At 42.2% G+C, this 20,285-nt stretch overlaps 1 protein-coding gene across 1 annotated transcript; it reads right to left on the bottom strand.

Moving 5' to 3' along the window:
* Nucleotides 1–6,703: 6,703 nt before the first annotated feature.
* Nucleotides 6,704–15,300, bottom strand: LOC147896445 (28 kDa ribonucleoprotein, chloroplastic-like). The gene is made up of 4 exons (XM_087381574.1): nucleotides 14,866–15,300; nucleotides 13,407–13,502; nucleotides 7,544–7,834; nucleotides 6,704–6,999 (listed from the first exon to the last, which is right to left on the bottom strand). The coding sequence occupies exons 1-4, from the start codon at nucleotides 15,253–15,255 to the stop codon at nucleotides 6,937–6,939; spliced, it is 840 nt and encodes a 279-aa protein (XP_087237700.1). The 5' UTR covers nucleotides 15,256–15,300; the 3' UTR covers nucleotides 6,704–6,936.
* Between the last annotated feature and the right edge of the window lie 4,985 nt (nucleotides 15,301–20,285).

Raw genomic sequence — 20,285 nt, forward strand, 5'->3', positions numbered from 1 at the left:
TCTCTAGACTTGAGCCCGCGTGCTCCACCTCGAGCGTCTGTAGACTTTCCGTCCAGAACAATCCTGTCCACCTTGCTGTCTGGAAACCAGCCTAGGTGGGCTGCCACTCAAGCTCGGTCTGCAGCTCCTTCAGGGTCACCTTCACCTCTTGTGGATAGGCCCAAGACTTGCCTTCTTGCTGCTCCTGTCTGCTATCAGAGGGCTGCTCTAGAGAACATGATGATCACAACACCTTGCTGCCCTAGAAGACAGCCAAGGTCCAGCCTCTAGGGAACTCAGTCAGCAGCACACCTTCAACTCTCCTTCACCTCCAAGATGAGGCCCAAGGGAATGTCGATGAGGCCCAAGGGAATGTCTTCAGGCTGCTCCTGTCTGCTCCTCTTTCTGCTGAGCTGTTGGATAAATTATGAGGCCTAGGGCCTCTCCTTTTATAGGCCCCAAGGCCTGCTGCAAAAACCGACTGGCAGACCCCTTCCTGGCCGACTTTTGTCTGCCCTAAAAACCAACCTGGTTGGCTGCCCCTACCAGCCCAACCAGGGCCCTATATAAGGGTCTTTTCTAGGCCCTTTTTCAGCCTTTGTTCCAGGGATTCAGCCCCCTTGGCCAGCCCATCTCCAGGCCTGATTTGCTGGCTCCAACCAGACCCACCAGCCTCAACCAATGGCAAACCCAGGTGCTGCTGCTTCCTTCCATGGTTGCGCCACCTGTAGGCTTTGTCGCAGGCTGTCCATCTGCACACAGATGCCTTCCACATAGGCGACTTTGTCTGTGCAATCCTGCGCCATGTTTGCTGCTCCTGACTGACCTCCTGCCAGGTTAGATCCAAGACTTGCTGTCCCCGCCTTCTGCTCCTTCCACAGATTCCGTCTGTTGCAGCCATGCCGGTCTCTTTGATGTGAGGTGCTGCCCATGTGGCAGCCCCCTCTCTTTCTTTTCTCTTGGGCACATCCTGCCCTAGGTCTCCCTCCCGCACGCTCTCCTCATATGGGGGCTTACAGATGGGGAGGTGACCATTCCAACACCCCCTCTCACCGACACATCTAGGCTAAATGCCAACATGTCGATGAAGATGCTCCAGTAACTCCCTAGTCATAGTCCTCTGGAACTTTTCGATGTCGAAATCTTTTCCTCGCTTTTCATTTAGTGGCTCCTGCTCCACCAGGTCTGGTTCTGCTCCACCAGGTCTGGTTCTGCTTCGCACACCATCCTGGTACACAAGATCTGTGTTTGCAGTGATGCATGTGTGAAATGTGGTCTCATGAAATAGAACGGGTTCAGCAAGGAAGCCCTACAACTGTTCAGTCAAAAGCAGGCTAAAGGTGTGAAGCCATACAAGGTAACCTTTGTCTGTGTTCTCAGTGCTAGCATAGCAGCCTTACAGAAAGGGCGAGAGATCCATGCTTTTATTGTTGGCAACATATGGGAGAGTATGGGTGAGGTGTCTAACAGAGGGTCAGAATGCAATGTGGCCATGCATGGGGGAAAAACTGACAGCATTGGTAGGGATGCAACATGGGCAGCATGCTAGCTACCATGTGGGAACCAGGAACTGCACAAAAGATCACTGGCAGATAACTGCAACTTTATAAGAGTACCTTGGAGTGGTGAAAGTTATCAATGCAAAGTTGTCAGGCTCATGTCAGAGGTCTGCAAGTAGACTGCAGCACCCGAGGTATGTTGGGAGCTACAAAGGCCACAAAGTAGGGCTGTCTATTCCAGGACAGAAGGCAGCAAGCACATTCCATCCATCTTTACAAGTGCAGTTTCCAAAGCCATGTGTTGGAGACATCCATGATCTAATATAGCAGCATGATTTGCCTACACCTCTGTTAAGCAACCAAACTGGCACACGCTTCAAGAACATAGACAAAGCTTCCCTTGCTGCAAAATCTGCTCAGATCCAAGCTCCACCTTGTGTGCTTCTCCTGTTGTAATATCCTAAGTCCAAGGCACAAGATGGTAGGCCTTATGCTGCCTGCAATCTCATCTCTAGACTACTCCCTGTGGGCAGCTAACTGTAAGGCAGTGCTTGCTGTAACCTCCTGCAATCTCACCTCTAGACTGCTCCCTGTCGACAGCCAACTGTAAGGCACTGCTTTTGCTGTAACCTTGATCAACTTGCTGCCCTTTGATGGAAGCTATCCAATGCCTCGAAGCAATGCCCATTGTGGTCAAAAGCCACAATTATGGTAGTCCAGGAGACCATTGTCATAAGGGATTATGGTAAACAATCTCCTTGCTTTGCACATGCTAACACACATCACATCCATCTTGACAAGTGCAGTTTTCAAAGCCATGTGTTCTCTCCATGATCTAATATAGCAGCATGATTTGCCTACACCTCTATTAAGCAGCCAAACTGGCACATGCTTCAAGAGCATAGACAAAGGTCATTTCATTCAGCTTGAAGCCCTCAAGCTTCCTCTGATGGACTGGCACACACTTCAAGAGCATAGACAAAGGTGACTGGATGAGACAACAACATGGAGTTGCTGGACCACAGCCGGGATAGGACGTGCCTATGGTATGGATCAGCACAAATGGCTGTACGTAAACTAAAGTCTTCAACCTATTTCAGCACTGCCTGCCAGTTAACACAACACACCTTAATGTGGAATATCCTTCCTACTTGGCTAGGCCACCATCATTCAGTTTAAAGACGGCCCTTTGTTGTTGATCTCCAAGGCACCAAAGCTTATCAATAACTTAGCTTTGATACCATGTTATGGAAATGATTTGCTTGCTACAGCCAACTCCTACACAACATAATAAACGTTGCGAGATCTTACAAAGAAAATTTCAAATGCGAACTCACTCCATATGCGAGTATGTATAGAGGGCTAAGACATTTGGATGGATACTCAAGAAGATCAAGTGCAAGCTCCAGTATTCAACAGGCATATGTCACAGCATGGAGTTGAAAGACAGCTCAGTCTTTGCTATGCAAATGGATTGGTCTGAGATGCTCGAGTGGATTATTGAAGCACACCCAAGACATGGCTTGGGAAAGTGGAGTGGCCTTCCTTGGCATCATAAAGTATTTCCACACTTTCCCCTCAAGTTTTGAGGCTCGTTCATGTCAACAGTGATATTGCAAGCATGAAAGGAGCTCAGCTCCCCTTTGGACTGGACTAGCTGCACTTACGTTTGAGGTGATGCTACTTTCTTGAAAAGCATCTGGTGGTCCAGCACCCTTGACTTGGAAGGGCAGCTTCTGGCTTGTGTCAATCCAAAAGAGCAAGGAATCCTAACAGCCAAGTAGTTTAGAAAGATATTTAGAATGAGAAACAAATGTACTGGCTCACTAATGAGTAGGTCACAATTAAACTCAACTTGAAAGCCAAATACATTTATTTTACAAACCGTGATGTAGGTGATTGGCGACAACTCACTAAGTCATCTATTTGGTCTACTAACAAACATTTTGTCTATTACATGATCCCTGAGGGGCACATTCATCTCCTAATGAGGAAATCTTTTGCCTTGTGAACTATGATTTCTCCAATCAGCACAGCTACCAGGTCTCAAACTTCAAGGCATCCATACTGCATGCCAGCCTACACCTTATATGCCTGTGGGCTCTAGATTTGAAGCCTATAAACGACTCAAGACTGCCTCCACTTCTTTATTCTGTACTCCGTTAGAAGGGACTGGGTAAATGCCTGAAAAGCATGCATCAAGCATACCTGCTTCAAGAACAGATTTGTGTGTTCTTGCAGAAAAAAGAACAGATTTGTGTGTCCTATCTTCAAGCATACCTGCTTCTAGAATAGGATTTCCTACCTTCAATTTGGACGTGATGTTGTGGATGGAGTCGCTGAGGATTCTTAGCAATAATCTCCTTGAAATATTTCAAGTATATCAGTTCTATAAATCAGCAACACTCCACAGAAAGCGGAATACTCAGCCAAAATCAGTATGTCATAAAGGACTGTCACTCCATGGCAAAGAATTAGATACCTGTGCTTGCTGCCTGCTGCAATATCTGATGAACCCAACTGTTGACTAAAGGACCTTCTTGTTGTTGAGTCGATTAGATACCTTCAGGTCAAATCCAGGCTTTCGAAGATGGCTTCATTGAGCCCTTTTGCAAGCTTATCGATTGCAGCTTGGTACTGCAAGAGCTCTTCCAAATCCAGGCTCTCGAAGATGGCTTCATTGAGACGTTTTGCCAGCTTATCAATTGCAGCTTGGTACTCCAAGAGCTCTTCTTTGGAACGCAGTAGGCAAACACAAACAAGTCTGTTATAAAGGTAAGATAGCTGTTCAATTAATTTTGATTCATTTAGTACTGCAAGTTGTAAGCTGACCTTGGCTTTGATAATCGAATTCTGGCTATGATCTGAAGTAAAACCATAGAAAAAGGGAAGTTGCTGGTGCAGGGAGAAAGGGGGCCATCTTGGAATTGAACCAGAGACCTCGCCCATGAAGTAAATCATCGCACCTACACTACTACAGGCTCTTGAACGCAGAGAAGATGCCATTGCTGTGCACTAAAATTTTGAATGATGGAAGGCACGATCTATCATCCGGAACCAGCTTTGCTTCCTCTTGCTCATCTTCCAGCTCCTCTTCCTCCTCGTTGTCTTCCTCCTCCTCCTCCTCTTTCTCCTCCTCTTCCTCCTCCTTTTTCTTGCATGTTTCTTGCGCTGTTGCTATCCTCTGGAACTGGGACAATCCCCACATTTTGAGTTGCATGGGTCCAGGCAATGCACACACAAACTACTGGAAAGGGAAGGAGGAGAGTGTGGCAGGCAAGAAGGAGGTCAGCAGGGCGCCATAGCAAAGACAAATGATAGAATGGAAGTTGCGGGAAGGAATGTAGCAAAGAAAAGGTCAAGAGAGATGGTGGAAGGACACCAAAACTGATGTGTGCATGAAGCTGTATCCATAGCTAAGGAGGGAAGGTTGGCTATGGCACAAATGCATATATGTGCTATAGAAAAAGAAACGAGCTTGTTTGTTGAAGAAAATGAAGAAGATGAAGGGAAACGAGGCAACAAGGGGATGGGGGGCATTCTTCGGCGATCGAGGCAAGGGGAAGGGAAGAAGAGGGGAGCGTTTTGCGAGGGAGATGAGGCTCCAACATCAAGGCTTTGGATAGAGGCAGAGAAGAAGAAGAAGAGGACAACACCATAGCCATGAAAACTAGAACAAAAAATGAATATCGACAAGCAGAGCTTCAAGCAAATATTTCCCACTTTTATAATGGATGGAAATGATGCTCAAGTTGTTGATGCTTTTTCTTCAATTTGATTTTATTCAAGTCCTCCTACCACTTGCTACAATTAGAGACCATGGACCAATGTCATTAGCATCTAAATGGTCAATATGTAGAAATATTGATATTTGATGTGGTCTGCACTTGAAGTTTTGTTTGCCATGTTTTTGCTAAATGTTCTCCTTTTTTCTTTTGGTATAGCTCCTTGGTTTGGGTTGGTCCCTTGCTCTATCCAATTCGAGCACTTCCGTTTAATGCCCACTCTTATTCAAAGAAGTAGCAATTGAGATGAATTGTTTTTGTTCCTTCCTACCACTTGCTACAATTAGAGACCATGGACCAACGTCACTAGCCTCTAAGTGGTCAATATTTAGAAATATCCATATTTGATGTTCTTAGCACTTCGAATTTTGTTTGCCATATTTTTGCTAAAGGTTCACCTTTTTGCTCTTGGTCAGCTCCTTCGTTTGGGTTGGTTCCTTGTTCTATCAAATTTGAGCACTTGCCTTTGATGCCCAAGTGTATTTCTCATTAACTTGTCTTTTGCTTTTGGTCCGCTTAGCTCCACTAAGCATACTAACCTCTCATAAATGCACTTTTCATTGAATGTATGGCATAAGTCGTCTGGCAAGCATGGCTAGACATGGCTAGATGTAATGTTCATGAACATTCTTCTAAGATGGTCCTCTCACACCTTAGAAACCTATATAAATTCATCACAAGTGTCATATTAAACCTCATGGTCTTGCTATTTCTTAATTGCCCCACTCAAAGGGTAATTAAACATAGAAATTTGAAAGTCCGACTTTGAGAATGATCTTACAAAAACAAAAAAAGTGAAATGTCCCTTTTTTTTTTTGGTTGGAGGGGGAGGGGGGGGGGGGGGGGGGCGTGAGGAAAGTTACATGGAAGTTGAATGACAAGTATCTGATGGCTCTCACCAAATTCCACTATTAGTTTGCTTATCTACACTTCATTCTCTTATTCTAAAGGCCTTCAATTTTATCATATATTCCATTTTTTGAATGTGAAAGTCAACGAATATCTTGGATGGAATAGGTGAAGTAACCCAAATAAGATAAAGGTTTTAAACAAACCATCCATTCAAAACCTCACATTAAAAATGTAGAAGATGCTTTGAAACCATGATCTCCCTACTCACTCAAGGAGTCTTATCGATAGATAGAGTTCTTGAAAAAAAAGAGCAACAAATACTTGACCTTGTAAACGATGTGTCTTCATTAATGCCCCGTCCCCGCAAAGGAAAATAAAACAGGAAAAAAACTCACTGCTATCATTTAGGCCTCCTCTTCACCCCTCCCCTATTCTTCTCCCTCCGCTACCCTTTTCTGCCCCAGCCTTCCCCTAATTAAGACATTCTTATTTTTTAATTTGAGGTGATGAATTTGAAACCTAACAATGATCCTCTTGAGACTTGGGAAAAGGTATATAAAAACTTTTAAATGTCAATTTTAAAACAATTCTTGTAAAATTACATTCCACCTTCGTGGTACTTGCACAGTCTCTACTCTGTGAGTTTCAAGCAAAATGCTGTTTACAAACACATTCATACAAGCATATCAACACATTGACAAGCTATAGCTCCAACTATGAGCCTAGAAAAGGTGGTATCCAATACAAGAGCTCCAACCTAGCCTGATATAATAGATGAGCAGAAAGCTTGGTAGCTCATAACAAATTTGCCAGGTCCTCATCTAAAACCTCGGTGCATCCCGTGTTTCTGCCGCATTCACTCTTAGTGTCCGGCCCTCTATCTCCTGCAAAGAGACAAGTAAAATGATGGTTAAGGTGTGTGATATGCATGCATCCACAAGCACCGCAGGGAAGTAGGAATAGCAAAAAGATTGACTTACCAAGACTCAGGCATTTCTCATTTGGTAAGGTTCTAGGTAACATTCTATTTAGGTGTGCCTTTAGTAAGAGACATGAATCCAAGAACACAGAGGACAAAGTTGAAGAAACAACAAAAAGATAGATTGGAAAGATAGATTGGATTTCTCCACTTGCTAGGCCAAAATAAAATATTGATTTATGAAGAAGGGTTGGAAAGAAAACGCTGAGAGGCGGGGGAAAAGGTGATCGAGCAGACAGATTTGCCATACTGAGACAAACATTACAAGGCTATAAACCTCGAAGTAAATACAAACTACGTTAACTAGTGTGCAGAATTTAAAAAATATGAAGGTACTTCTCTGACCACTTTAAGAACGTGCAACTTTTCAGAACCCACAGAGGATAGTTTTATGTGACAAGGGAAGGTCTCTCTCTCTCCCCTTGAAAATAAACAGGAACTGCACTCACACTTCCATTCAATGCTGCTATAGCTTTCTCCATCTCAGCAGCTGTAGACATGACTACAAATCCAAAGCCACGAGATCTTCCAGTTTCGCGTTCCTTCATAATTCGAGCCTCCTCCACGATGCCATGTACACTGAACAGTCGTTCAAGGCTAGCATCATCCATTCTCCATGGTAAATTGCCTATATAGATTCTATTTGCACTTGGTGCGCTCCTCGCATGAAACCTGTTTTCAACAGTTTCATGTGGTCGTCTCTCAATAAAATCCATCCTAACGCATTTGCCTTGAAAACTCTGCAAAAATAGATACCTAAATTCAAAATAAAAAATAGAACCAGCCAACCCAAAGAACAATGATGGCATATAGTTGAATACACTCGAATCCCACAACCCGAAATAATACCCATATATTCAAATGCCACAAGTGTACTTTGAATTTGCATGAGAAACGAACTATTCATGCCTTCAAAACCACCACCAAAAGCTTCATGCAAGATGAAATCAAAATGGATTTACAAAACAATAGACAATCAGAAAAACATTATCATCAGAATCAGAATGTCAAATCCATGCCTCAACTGTCTGAGTGCAGCTTCCTGTCTGCCAGCACTGTCAGAAACATCCAGGAAACATTGAAAAGCATAGCAAACCTAAGCAGTCTCCAGTTGTGTTGTTCATCTACACTTACGAGGAAGATTAAAGCCTATGCACTCACGAATATAAAGTACTTTCCTTGTACTGCACATGTGCAGAAGGGCAAGGGAACCAAAACAGGAATCTTGTGAAAATGGGAATGCCATTATGTATACAAACATGACATCTTGATGGAAGAAAATCAACATCGTCCAGGAAGCAGCACATTAATATTAAATCATTTTCAAAAAGACATACTCATACACACTGCACTTAAGATTGTTGCCAGAGATTTGCTCAGCAACACAGGATTTTGTCCCAACTGCTTAGGAACATTGAGAAGTGTTCCCTGCCTGATGTGCCTATCTGAGCCAAAGACCATGGGGAAAAGCTCGTTTGCAGATCTGATTCTATCTCCACCATCTTGCTGTATGGCAAAACAATTCCAGATAAAACTTCTAATTCCATCTGCAATCACAGCTCAGCTGAAGAGCTTAGCAAAGGCCAAGCTCTGATCTGAAGCATAACACAATCCTCTTCATTTTCCAAACACCAATCACAGCAGACCCATTCCATGACCACCCCTGGGATTAGTTCTGCAGCTACCCCAAGTCTGGTTGTGACCACAAGCAGAAAATTATATGGCTCAGAATGTTTCAACCTCCCTCTCTCTCTCTCTCTCTCTCTCTCTCTCTCTCTCTCTCTCTCCGTCGCCGTCGACCAACAGTCTTGTCCGTCGTCTGTCACCCCACAGGTTGTTGGTAGACCAAGTAGCCGCTGCCGTCGAGCTCAGCGCCGACCAGCAGCAGCTCGTTAGCCGTCGTCATTGAACTCGCTGTCGCCCCAGTAGGCCGCCGCCGTTCTCATCGCGCAGCAAACCCTAGCTGGCGCAGGTCGCAGCACAGACAGCAGCAAGGTTTACCCCTCTACCTAACTCCAGGGTTTGGGTAGAACCCTAACCCAACCCTGGGGGTTAATCACAGTAGAGGGGTGCCAAATTTTTAAAAAATATAAGATGGATGGGGATGCCAAGACTCCAGTGGCTTTCCCCAAGGTCAAAACTTTAACCTCAACCCCGACCAAAGCCTCATACTCCTCAGTCGCAGCCCTCCCTTCGCCCCCCCCCTTAGGTGTTTGCAAAGACGCCTTCCCCATATGCCAAGAACTATCTACAGCAGAAGAGAATGGTAAGCATGATAGACCCACAAGAACATATTTATTACCTACAGCAGGAAATCCATGAGCTCAAGCTCAGACTTGCAGCTCTAGAGAGGAAAACAAACGCATGGGAAGGACAAGGAAAACAGGAAATCATTCACAAAGTACTGCAGATACACAATACAGCAGCACCCACACCACAGATGGTGACTAAAGTCCAGGACTTGGTTACAACTAAGCTCCAATCAGTGAAACAAGAAATTACAGCAACATTGGATACTAAATTCAACACATCGGATGTATATGAAGAAGTACAAGAACAGGAAAAGAGGGTGGCTAATGCACAACTCATACGCATAGGGGGTCTACCAGAGGGCTGGTTTGAAGGGAGTCCAAAAGGAAAAGCTGGAAAATATCATGGAAAGAACCCCACAAATAGAGTGGGATGCTGAAGATGTAATAGCTGTCTTAAAGGAGGGGACACAAGCCAAAGTATGCTTCCAGAACAAGATGAAAAGAAGCAAGATTCTCAAGCAAACCAATAAGTTGAAAGGTACTAAAATATTGATAGCAGAGGAGCTCATCCCAACTCAGCTCAAACTGAAGGCTACTGAATTTATTAAAGTGAAGGATGTTCGAAAGGAAGGAAAATGGGCTGTTTAGAGAGATGGAAAAGCACTAATCAGAGAGTTCAAATCCAAACCTAAAGACTCTCAGTCTTAAACTGATGTAATGCAGGCCGATCGTCTTTTGTACTAGACCATAGTTAACCTGTAATAACTTTGTAAGTGCTATACACAATCCCACAAGACTCTCAGTCTATAACTGATGTTTGGTGTTTACCTTTTTGGTGTGCGTTTTGTCCCATAGGCCCGTGAGGTGTCCTGAAAACGTTAATATATCTTTCTTCTCTCTCTCTCTCTCTCTCTCTCTCCCTCCCCCCCCTCCTCCCCCCCCACCTTCCCCCGTTTTTCTCTCTGTATGTGAGAGAGTCAAAGAAACCAGAAAAGCCAAAAAATGGGCTTTCTACCAGAAAAGCCAAAAAATGGAAAATGCATGTCCACTATTGTGCTCTCAGAAAGAGAATGGCAATTCTCCAAAGATGATCGACAAGCTGACACACAATCAAAAGCAGGCATTGGAGCATATACCTGGGCTAGGGATTTGACAGATTTTCGTCTACATGTAGCATTTGGCCTGCCTCAACAAAAACCTGTTCAAGCGCATGAGAGGATTTCATGATGAAAATTTGCAAACAAACCTCAAGGCTATATAGAAGCATAAATTCAAACTTCAAAAATTCACACACAAACCTCAAAACTACATAAAAGCAACAATTCAAATAATATGAATATAAACAAAAAGCCTTTATACATTTGTCTACCAAATCCCCCACACAAGGGGCTCTTCAAGATAAGGCTTACAGTTCAATCTCAGATAAATTTTGCAACCATAGCAAACAAATTCTGATCAAAGAAAAAAAATTAATTTATCTTGAAAACAAAATAACCCAATTGCTAAAACAGTAATCTACAATCTTTTAAATACAATATTCAAAGTAGAAAGCAATATTCAACTAGATTACAGACATATCTCTCGTATTCAATTTGACAAGCTGTAGAATACTTACAACAGTAAGTCACTGCTCAAAGCTTTGATGCATCAAACACCCTATAGCATAAAAGTGTGCTTCACTCAGACACTATCTTTTAACGTTTGTCACAAAGGGCAAATCACAATCTAGGGGGAAGTTTCAAGAAAGAGGGAAGTCCAGTAGCAAGTCCAGGGCATGGAACATTGAGTGTCACTATTGTGGCAAGAAGAGCCACATGAAAAAGGATTGCTACAAGCTTAAAAGAGAGCAAAAGGATAAGAAAAAGAATGCAAATTGGGGTGCAAATCAGAAGGAAGAGAGTCCAAGGGAGGACAAAGGAAAAGTGAAGATCGAGGAGATCAATGCCATCACACATGATAGTGACAATGACATTCTCTTCATGTCTAGTTTATCTGCAGAGTTGCTTACCACTTCAGATGATGCATATTCCTAGGATTGGATTTTGGATTCTAGTGCTTCATTCCATGTTAGTTGCTCATTGACACACAAGTAATCGCCACAGACTCAGCGCCACTCCTCCAAGCATTTCAGCCTCCATTGGTGCACAAACAGCCACCCGTGTCTATTCACATTGGACACCCGCGCACGGACTGACCATCCAAATCAACACAAATATCAATGATCCGAATCTGTTCAGCGTTCATGCGCAACACATCACAAAAACCAGCAAGCCAGTTGTTCTCACACCGCACCTGTTAACCAGCAGATTGCAGTTCATTGATGCACCAACTACATTGTCATAGCGAGAATCTAGTACTCTGGTACCAATGTTAGAAACCCACAACCAGTATAGGCCTCAGACCACTACAAAGCGTCAGGAAGTCCCCGCCACCCAACCATGCCCAGGCCCAATGATCACTTGCTAAATGTGTGATAGTGTGCTTAGTACTTACTGCCCTAACTATCCTAACTAGGCTTTACTAGGTCTTAGGGTGGGTCACTCTTAACCCCAGTAAGTGGTGACCACTGTCTCAACTCCTAACCAATTACATCAGCAATGTTACACCACTCTAATATTGATGTAACATCTGTCAACATGTGCAGTAACAGCATCTGACTCTAAGAGGGAGCACAACAGCCTTCAAGGCCACTTACGCCCACTAAAATAGCAACCAGTGTCCTAGCCTACATTCCCTAAATTAAACAATCCTCTAAGGGCCATCTACTCGGATTGCAAAGCATCGGAACAACAAAGAGATTTAAAAATCTTCACATCATGTCAAAGATATGCTGGAGAGATCCTTTGGTCCTCCAGGATGCAGAAACCCACTCCTATGGAGGCAAAGTATACAAAGCTCAAGGGGGGATGTCCCTACTCATAGGCATGATCAAGTATCAAAGGCTAATTATGGAGGTAAATGCAAAATTGTAAAAGAGGACATGTCTTCAACCTGTAAAAAATCACTAGTTATCAAAGACTCATTTTTAGCTATCCATTTGTCACATATTTGACCCAACATTAGTTTTGAGCTGTGTTACGGATAAATCAACACCAGGCTCCTTTTCAGAATTAGTCCCATCTCCGGAACTTAATGGCAGCCACAAATGCATCTCATCCTCACCTCGCACAATCATTTGTGCGTAGCACTGAGCAGATATTGTTTTCCCCAGCAAGCAAGATTCAATCCTATAATGACTGGGTAGTCAGAATTGTTTGTTGTTTTCTATTCTAATGTGCTCAGAAATGGCGCTCGACATGACATATTCAGGCGAAGTCAATGAATGATTTGAAGGTATAAACACCATGATGCCATTTCCACTCTCTCCAAAACTCTCAAAACGGAATCCTTGGACATCCACAATGAGTTGACCTCAGATATTACAAGCACAAGTAGAGCTCAAGAATAATGAACACTGTGCATTACTGCATCTCCCACCACAACAGCATCTAAAAAAGGTTCAAGCAATGGCCAGCTTGAAGTTCTTTATGAATGGCCAGCCTGAAATAAACTAATAAAAAGTTGTACTGCAACAATAATGCTAGTTGAAAAGATGACCAACCAAGGGCTCAAATTAGCAAGAGCAAGAAGAGAATGATATCTTTGGCTATCACATAGTTGCAACAGTGGCACATCAACATTTGAAGGGCCTAGGCCATCATCCAAAGGAGTAACAGTTAAGCACCAATATGACTAAATACGAAAGATCACAGAAAGAGTTGATTCCTTGTCAATAAATTGAGGTAACGAACCACAAGCCAGGTTATTCTCCAGCAAACTTTCAATTAAATGCTTGAATCCTCTGCACTTTCTACCAATATCAACAATCAATTTCAATGGAGCCTTCGCACAGCCAAACCTCCAATGGTTGAACCGTTGAGGTGGAAGACACCTACTAGGATAGACCAGCCATTGATATGACTGACCTTTTAAAGAGCAGTTTTGAAGTTCGCAGACACCATTACTTATATTAACAAAGAAAGAACATAAGAATAACGTGCCTTGGAAGAATAAAACTTACTGCTCCATCTAATTGATCAACAGCAGTACAAGCTTGGTTAAAAGACCCAAGAACAACAACACCAGAGGCATTTCCCTCCTCCTCATTGTTTGTAATCTGCACAATCCAATAGACTAAACACTAGTCAGTGAAAAACCACATTAAAAATATACGCAGATCACATTCTCAAAAGTGGAGCTCAACTCAACAGAATATACGCCATAGCAAGTGGTGATGATAGCCTACTCACATTGAATACACCCAGCAACGTAGGATTCCCCCCCATTCCCCCAAAGAGAGTATTTACTTTACTTCTAACTCAACGTGGGCAGAAGATGGAAGCCACACTTACATGGGTGCCTCTTGCTGAAAGAGCCAGGACATTGAGTATGCCCATGCGAAGCATAGAATTGACTACCAGCTGGAACAGACTATGAGCTGTTGTCCTTCTGTTATGTGGCTATGGTAAAGCTCTTCTAGGCTGAAGGAGAAAGCCTCATTCGGCCCTGTACTGGCTGATTACTGTCTCTCTTGGTGACTGGAAAACTCTGACCAGTATTAGATTCGGAGTAGTGTGTGCGTGCATGCACGCTTTTCACAAAAAAAATGTGTGCATACGCATCATATTGAGACAATCTCTATATGATGCTTGTCAGCAGGATGATCTTGTCTTGAGGTGTTTTTCCACTGCTGCTGATTTTTCAGAATAGTTTTTTTCTGAGACTATTGTGATCATATTTTCTTAATGTAAATACAGTGGTTTCACCCCAAAAAAAAATGTGTGTGTGTGTGTGTGTGTGTGTGTGTGTGTGTGTGTGTGTGAGAGAGAGAGAGAGTTTTCACTATATAAAAAAAGTGTGTGTGTGTGTGTGTGTGAGAGAGAGAGAGAGAGCTCCCCTTTCGGGGGAAGCTACTGTGTAACATAAAGCAACAAAATCTTCACACACACAAAAAGTGTGTGTGTGCACGAGCACGTGTGCATTGCTAAAATGGCAGTAGAGCATAGGTTCTAAACGGGTCCAGCCATGACTCTCCTTCAATGACCATCACGAACTTGCTCTGACACCTCCAATGATGAAACTTCCCTCCCCGGCTCTGACCACAGCTCTTCTCCTTCTGTAGGAGCTGAAGGACGTGGAGAGTACCCTGGAGATGCTGAAGCTGAGGGATAAAAGTCTCTCCAAAGATGGAAAGCGAACTCGTGTGGAATATCGGGTTCTAGGTATCTAAGTGTCTCGTGAAACACAACCTGGACTGTGTTGAGGAAGTGATGCTTCCTATCCTTAGAATACAAATGCAGAAACCTTGGCATTTGCATGGGAAGCAACGCTCTGGCAGAGACTATCGCTCAACTATATGCTGGCAGATAATGCTTCTGAATGACGCGCAATACAGATGGCGGATTGCCTTCCCACGGACACAAAACCGACAATTGACAAACAGTTAAGAACCTCGTCACACATGGCAAAAGCAAGCGCACCTCTAGACTCTCAACGATTGCCCCACGGGTCCCTAAATGATCCATGATCGCCTGACGATCGCAGTTATAGGGCAAATTGAAGAGCTTCAATTTGTTTCCCACTGGAATACCCTCCACAGTTGGTATCTCATAGAATCCTCTGTCGAACGCCTCCAAAGCCTCTAAGTCTAATTCCAGGGATTCGACATCGACTGCGTTTCTGCAAAGCTGCTGTTTACGAGAAGGCTGTCGAGACGGGAAGGCGCATAGGCCCCGAAGGTTAGGCAACGCGAGGCTGGCCACTGATGATGATAGTGATAACGACCACGAAGAAGAAGAAACTGAAAAAGTCACGAGGCTTAAGGAGGTAATGGGTGGGCCGACGGTACACAAGCAACACGCGGTTGCCATAGCCTTCCAACTTGGTTGGCTGGGAGGGAGGTACTAGTTGGAATGTGTGGGGGGGGCGGGGGGGCAGAAGGTAGATTCCCCTCCAAGGATCTTAAGGGCGTACTGATCTGGTGAAAAAAGGATTTTCCCATTTTCCACAAAAGTACCACAATGACATAAGGCCTTCAGGGCAGGGGTGAATTTTTGTTGGCCCTCAGTTGGGAAAAGGTGTTTTCTTTTGGAAGCCTTGTTAGTTTGTTTACCCTCTTCTACAGCTTCTTTGCAGCTCTCCACGTGTAGCAACTGTTGTGTATATATATTTCTTTGTAAATGTGAAGATCATTGTCTTCTTGCAGAGGTGTTAGAGTCATGATTTTGTCTAGTGGAGGTTTAGGATAGTGGAATCTGAGATATTGCTTTTTTTTGTTATTGCATGTAGATGTATGTGTGTGTGTTTGGATGTCCTTGATATTTGGTGCTAGTAGATTCTTGTCATGCGTTAGGTACTTGTCAACGAAAGACGTGATGTTGCTAGTATCATGAATACCATACGTCGATGCATCTTCTATCCACATGATGATGCCATGTTCATGTTGGCTTCCTTTGCTTTGGAATTCTATGACGAAGAAGTAATTGAATACATTTCCAGTATTTCCTAGTAATCGAATACATTTCCTAGTATTTCTTCATCCTTCATTATCAAATTGAGGAATCGTTGGAGTTTGTGAGTGTAATATCTCGCACAAATTGTTGGATTATCTTTTATCAATTCCCTTGTTTTAGCACTCGTGCTTTCTTGTGCCATGCATTTTTTGCTGTTGGTTGAGTTTATGTTGTGCAAACATTTCGTTAAAGGTTCCCATAGTCTCTCTGCACATGATAACGTCCCGAACAGGGTTGGAGGCCCTCATTGCCTCATCATGGCAAATGCATCTTCCTTGAGTTTCTCTTTGTGGTCCGAAGAAGTGTGCAGGTTTTGGAAGTACCTGTACCCAATTCTGGACTTCAAAATGGCTTCAATGTTGGTATCATTCTTAATGCCTTTTGCATATATTATTATGTTATGTAGTGCACCTTTGTGTAACTGCACCCAATCGGATTCTGTTACTTGATTGATGAGGACCTTAATTGATTTCAAGAAAAGGTTTGGTATATTCTGCAAGAATTTGAGGGGTGCATGTCTTAATTTCCACTTTAGAATGTCTTGGTACGTGAGTCTAGGATTTTTTAAATATGTCTTTCTGAGCCAAAGAAAAGTGTAGGAAATTAAAATTCTCACTATTCTTGTCTTGAAGCAATCCCAGTGGTTTGTTGTTCTCACAAGGGGATACGTAGTTGATGTCAGTTTCACAATCTACAACTTGTTCAACTGTAATTGATAGCAGAAGTGAGAGAGGGAGAGAGAGAGGAGTACACACGATATAGCTACTTGTACACTCAATGTATTAAACATGAACATGAATATATTTATGTGAACCCCTTAGGGTTAGGGTTTGCCCCTCTGTCCTGTATAGATGGTGCAATTTACACCATCCTTAGCACCCCCTCTTAAATTCACTGGGTAAGTAGAGGGTGCATGTACAAGACTTGTTTGTGGTTTTCATTTGGTGCATATGATAGCATCCAAAACTGAAAGAAATCAGAGTAGGATGTGCGTGTGTGAGGACGTTGACTACGAAGCGAAAGCACATACAATGAGTACAACTTACGATCCTGTACATAACATGGACTTTTCTCGCTTAAGTTGTCGGTCATCCTTTGCCTTTGGGAATAAAACCCAAAAGATAGGCCAAAAGGAAGAGGAAGGAAATATGCAGAAAGTCAGGTCCACCTGGATCAAAGACTAGTCGATCAAAAGATGACTGCATCGAGAATTGTGTGTATGGCTGCGTGCTAAACATGTCACAAGTCGCTGTGGACTATGCAGCTACTCTATAGAAGAGGCATCCGGATGTGAAGCTAGTTAATGTAGCTATGAAGATGTGATACCAGTGTCATCTGTACCAGATCGTTTGTCGTTTTCTTCTTCTTCTATATTCTATTCCAAATGCTCAGTCCATTGTTGGTTGAGTTCTACATTATTGGATTTGTAAAGTGGCATTTGAATAAGTTTGTGTAGTGCTTGCATCAAAATAGTTGGACGAAATTTTTTGAGCAAGTACGTGCTCTTATATTGTAGTTTTTTAATAAATTACAAGTATTATCGATGATTCATCTCATTAATAAATTGTGGTGATATGTGTTGCACTTTACTTGTGTCAGTCATCATGTTAACAATGCCACCTTGTACCCCACTGTCCACCATGTGATAATTCTGACAACTTGGCATTCCACTGTATTTGTTGGGGGATGAAGTATTTCGGTATGTTGTTTGCTTTTATGGTTGTCTTACATTCTCTGCAAATACATTGTTTGTTTCCTTCAAAAGGAAAATTGTGCTGTCTTTTGCTCATTATCCAAGTGTGCGTACTTTCCTTACGTATGATGTTTATTTCTTAAATAGTAGATGCTCGCAAGATAAGTATTCATACATTGGAGTATCTTGAATTGTGTTGATACATTTTTCTACAAACTTTGAAGGCTCGTTCCAAACGCTGCTGTGAATATTTTTGCGATGTTATACACTCATTTGTTATGTGTGCTCAGTTTTGTTTCTATTTTAGTATTGTTACTTTTGAGATTGAGTTTTCTTCTGGTATGGCTATTATTGGCATGTTCTTGTGCTTCTACATCTGTTCACGTTGGTCAGTGTCTTGATTGCTACTGCAGTCATCTTCGTATGCTGTTGTTGTGGTTGCCTTTCTTTTTTTGATGTTCGACATTTTAAGTCTAGTAGTGTCACTGCGAACCAATGCTGCTGGGAATTTCTCGTTTAAGATATGCAATGCATCGTTTGTAGAAATGAGATTATTTTTAGTAATGATGTCTTCCAATGTAGTGACCTTCTGTCCAACGAGTATACTTTCTTCTTGTGGTCTCAATTTTATGTGAGGAAATTAACATTTTGGGGTACTTTATGACAAACCGTAGTTTTTGTGGCTTACGCGTGAGTTGTGTTGTTTAATAAGAATTATTGTTAAATTCACTTTGTGAATGACGTGTTTCAAATCTGAAGCCAAATGTTTAGAAGAAAACATGTCGTAAAAAATAAGTCTTCGACATAGTAGTAGTAGTTATTATCTAACAATGCTTCTAGGTACTAGGAAATGCTTCTAAAGTTTGGGTAAAGTTCTTGGAAGACTTTAGATTCAAAGAACTTTGACCCCATTCTGCCCGTTGAAAGTTAGATATTTGCAAAATTCTGTACACTGTAAGTGTGTTGTTTTCTTTAATGCTTCCGGTGTGATATGGAATTCCAACATATAAGACATGCGCAAGAAGATGCACCTGTTTTGTGGATACAGCTCGAGGAATTTTGGGTAGATGCCTATTTGTTCAGATGGGCATTTGCTTGCCATGTCCATGACTTCAGTTTGAACATCTGTAAAGATCTTGAAAGATTGGTGGAAGAGTACAAAAGTTAGGGCAAAAGGTGTTAAAAAAGTTGTTTTATTAGCGTATGTTATTTGTCTCTTACAATTCATAGGAATGAAGCAGTTGCAAGCATAGCATGTTCGATTGGATGTACCAAGTATTGAAGATGCTACAGTATGTAAGTAATGATAGTTGCAAAAAATGTTCAAGTTGTAGCTACCATTTAAGACTAGCAATAATAATGAAAGAATGAAGCTTCATCATTGTCTTATGAGTACGTGTAGTAGTCTCACATTAAAGTTTCAAATAAAGAGATTCATGCGATTAATAGGCTCAAAACGAATAGCAGCACATAATCAATAGTATTCGAATGATCAGAGGACATTCTGCATTATGGGTGATCACTTATAAACAAAGTAAGGAAAATTTTAATTGCTCTGTAAATGCAAGGAAGATGTGCTCATGAAGCAACAAACTTCTATTAGTATGTTTGAAGAATGAGTACTCTCAAAAAACAATGTCATTAATAGGTAATGATAGGAATATAACATGTAACAAATGAGTGTAAGTGAAGCATAAATAGCTTTATTTAAGTAAGAAGTCGTGACTGTGTATAAGGATAAATTACATCATGCATAATGGGTAGTCGCTTAAAAAGGACATAACATGTACAAGGATTTTCAATGTATAAATTTTTCTTTTTTAAAATGTAGGTAAAGCATATTTACAGAGGGGACATCAAGTGCTACATCTCCCTTACTCACTCGAAAAAACAAACTAAAACTGTGTAGCAGCAGGGTGCTATTGTGTTATAGAACAACGAAGCTGACGATCTTGCATTGTATAATGGACAAAAAGCACCAGAACTTTGAGCTTGAACTATGTAATGAAACATACTGAAACCGGATAACATCAGGCTACCACTATGCAGGAGATGAACAGAGCCGATGATCTCACTCTGTACAGTGGGGGCACAATAAGAAATCTAACGGCTTTGAACTTTGGAAAATAACAAAAGAGCGACGAACAACTACCAATTGTGTTGTAGGTTTCACATGTGCTCGATTAACTGCTCAAGCAACATTACCCCTTAAAGGAATGAAGTGACCATGCATATTATCCAGGAACCTTCCTTCGATCCTCTATTTGAACAATTCTGATTTTCAGGAACTATGTGTGTCTTCAAGCAGTTCTACAAATGGGCGAGGCAAATCTAAGACCTTGTCCACCCATGTATTCTTCAATACAACCCCTATACTTGTGCCATCTAAACTTGTAATAAGTCCCTTGACTTTAGAGTGGTGATTCAATCGCTTGTTAGACAGCGGGCTACTGTGTTTTCCTCTGAAATCTTTACCTGTTTGCAGAAAGAGCACACAGGCCCGTACAGGGTCGCTGAAATCTTCCCCTGTTTGTAAAAAGAGCACACAGGCCCATACAAGGTTGAGTTCAGCCCCGTGATAGTAAGAACACCGCTTTCTATAACCAAAATGCAGCGAGCATTAACTACCGATGAACTGAATTATGTTTGGAAATTAATTACAACATTCCATGGGAGGTGAACGTTACCTGATTTT

The sequence above is a fragment of the Dipteris shenzhenensis genome, chromosome 11 (genome assembly GCF_047967505.1).
Source record: "Dipteris shenzhenensis isolate YYH24624 ecotype China chromosome 11, Dip_SZ_1.0, whole genome shotgun sequence".
NCBI classification, from domain to species: domain Eukaryota; kingdom Viridiplantae; phylum Streptophyta; class Polypodiopsida; order Gleicheniales; family Dipteridaceae; genus Dipteris; species Dipteris shenzhenensis.

Coding starts and splice junctions, on each gene's coding strand:
- LOC147896445 (XM_087381574.1), bottom strand. CDS start 15,255: ATGGCAACCGCGTGTTGCTTGTGTACCGTCGGCCCACCCATTACCTCC. Junction 7,835..13,406: donor TTGATCAATTAGATGGAGCA/GTAAGTTTTATT, acceptor CTATTTTTGCAG/AGTTTTCAAGGCAAATGCGT. Junction 7,000..7,543: donor TAGCAGCATTGAATGGAAGT/GTGAGTGCAGTT, acceptor GTCTCTTTGCAG/GAGATAGAGGGCCGGACACT.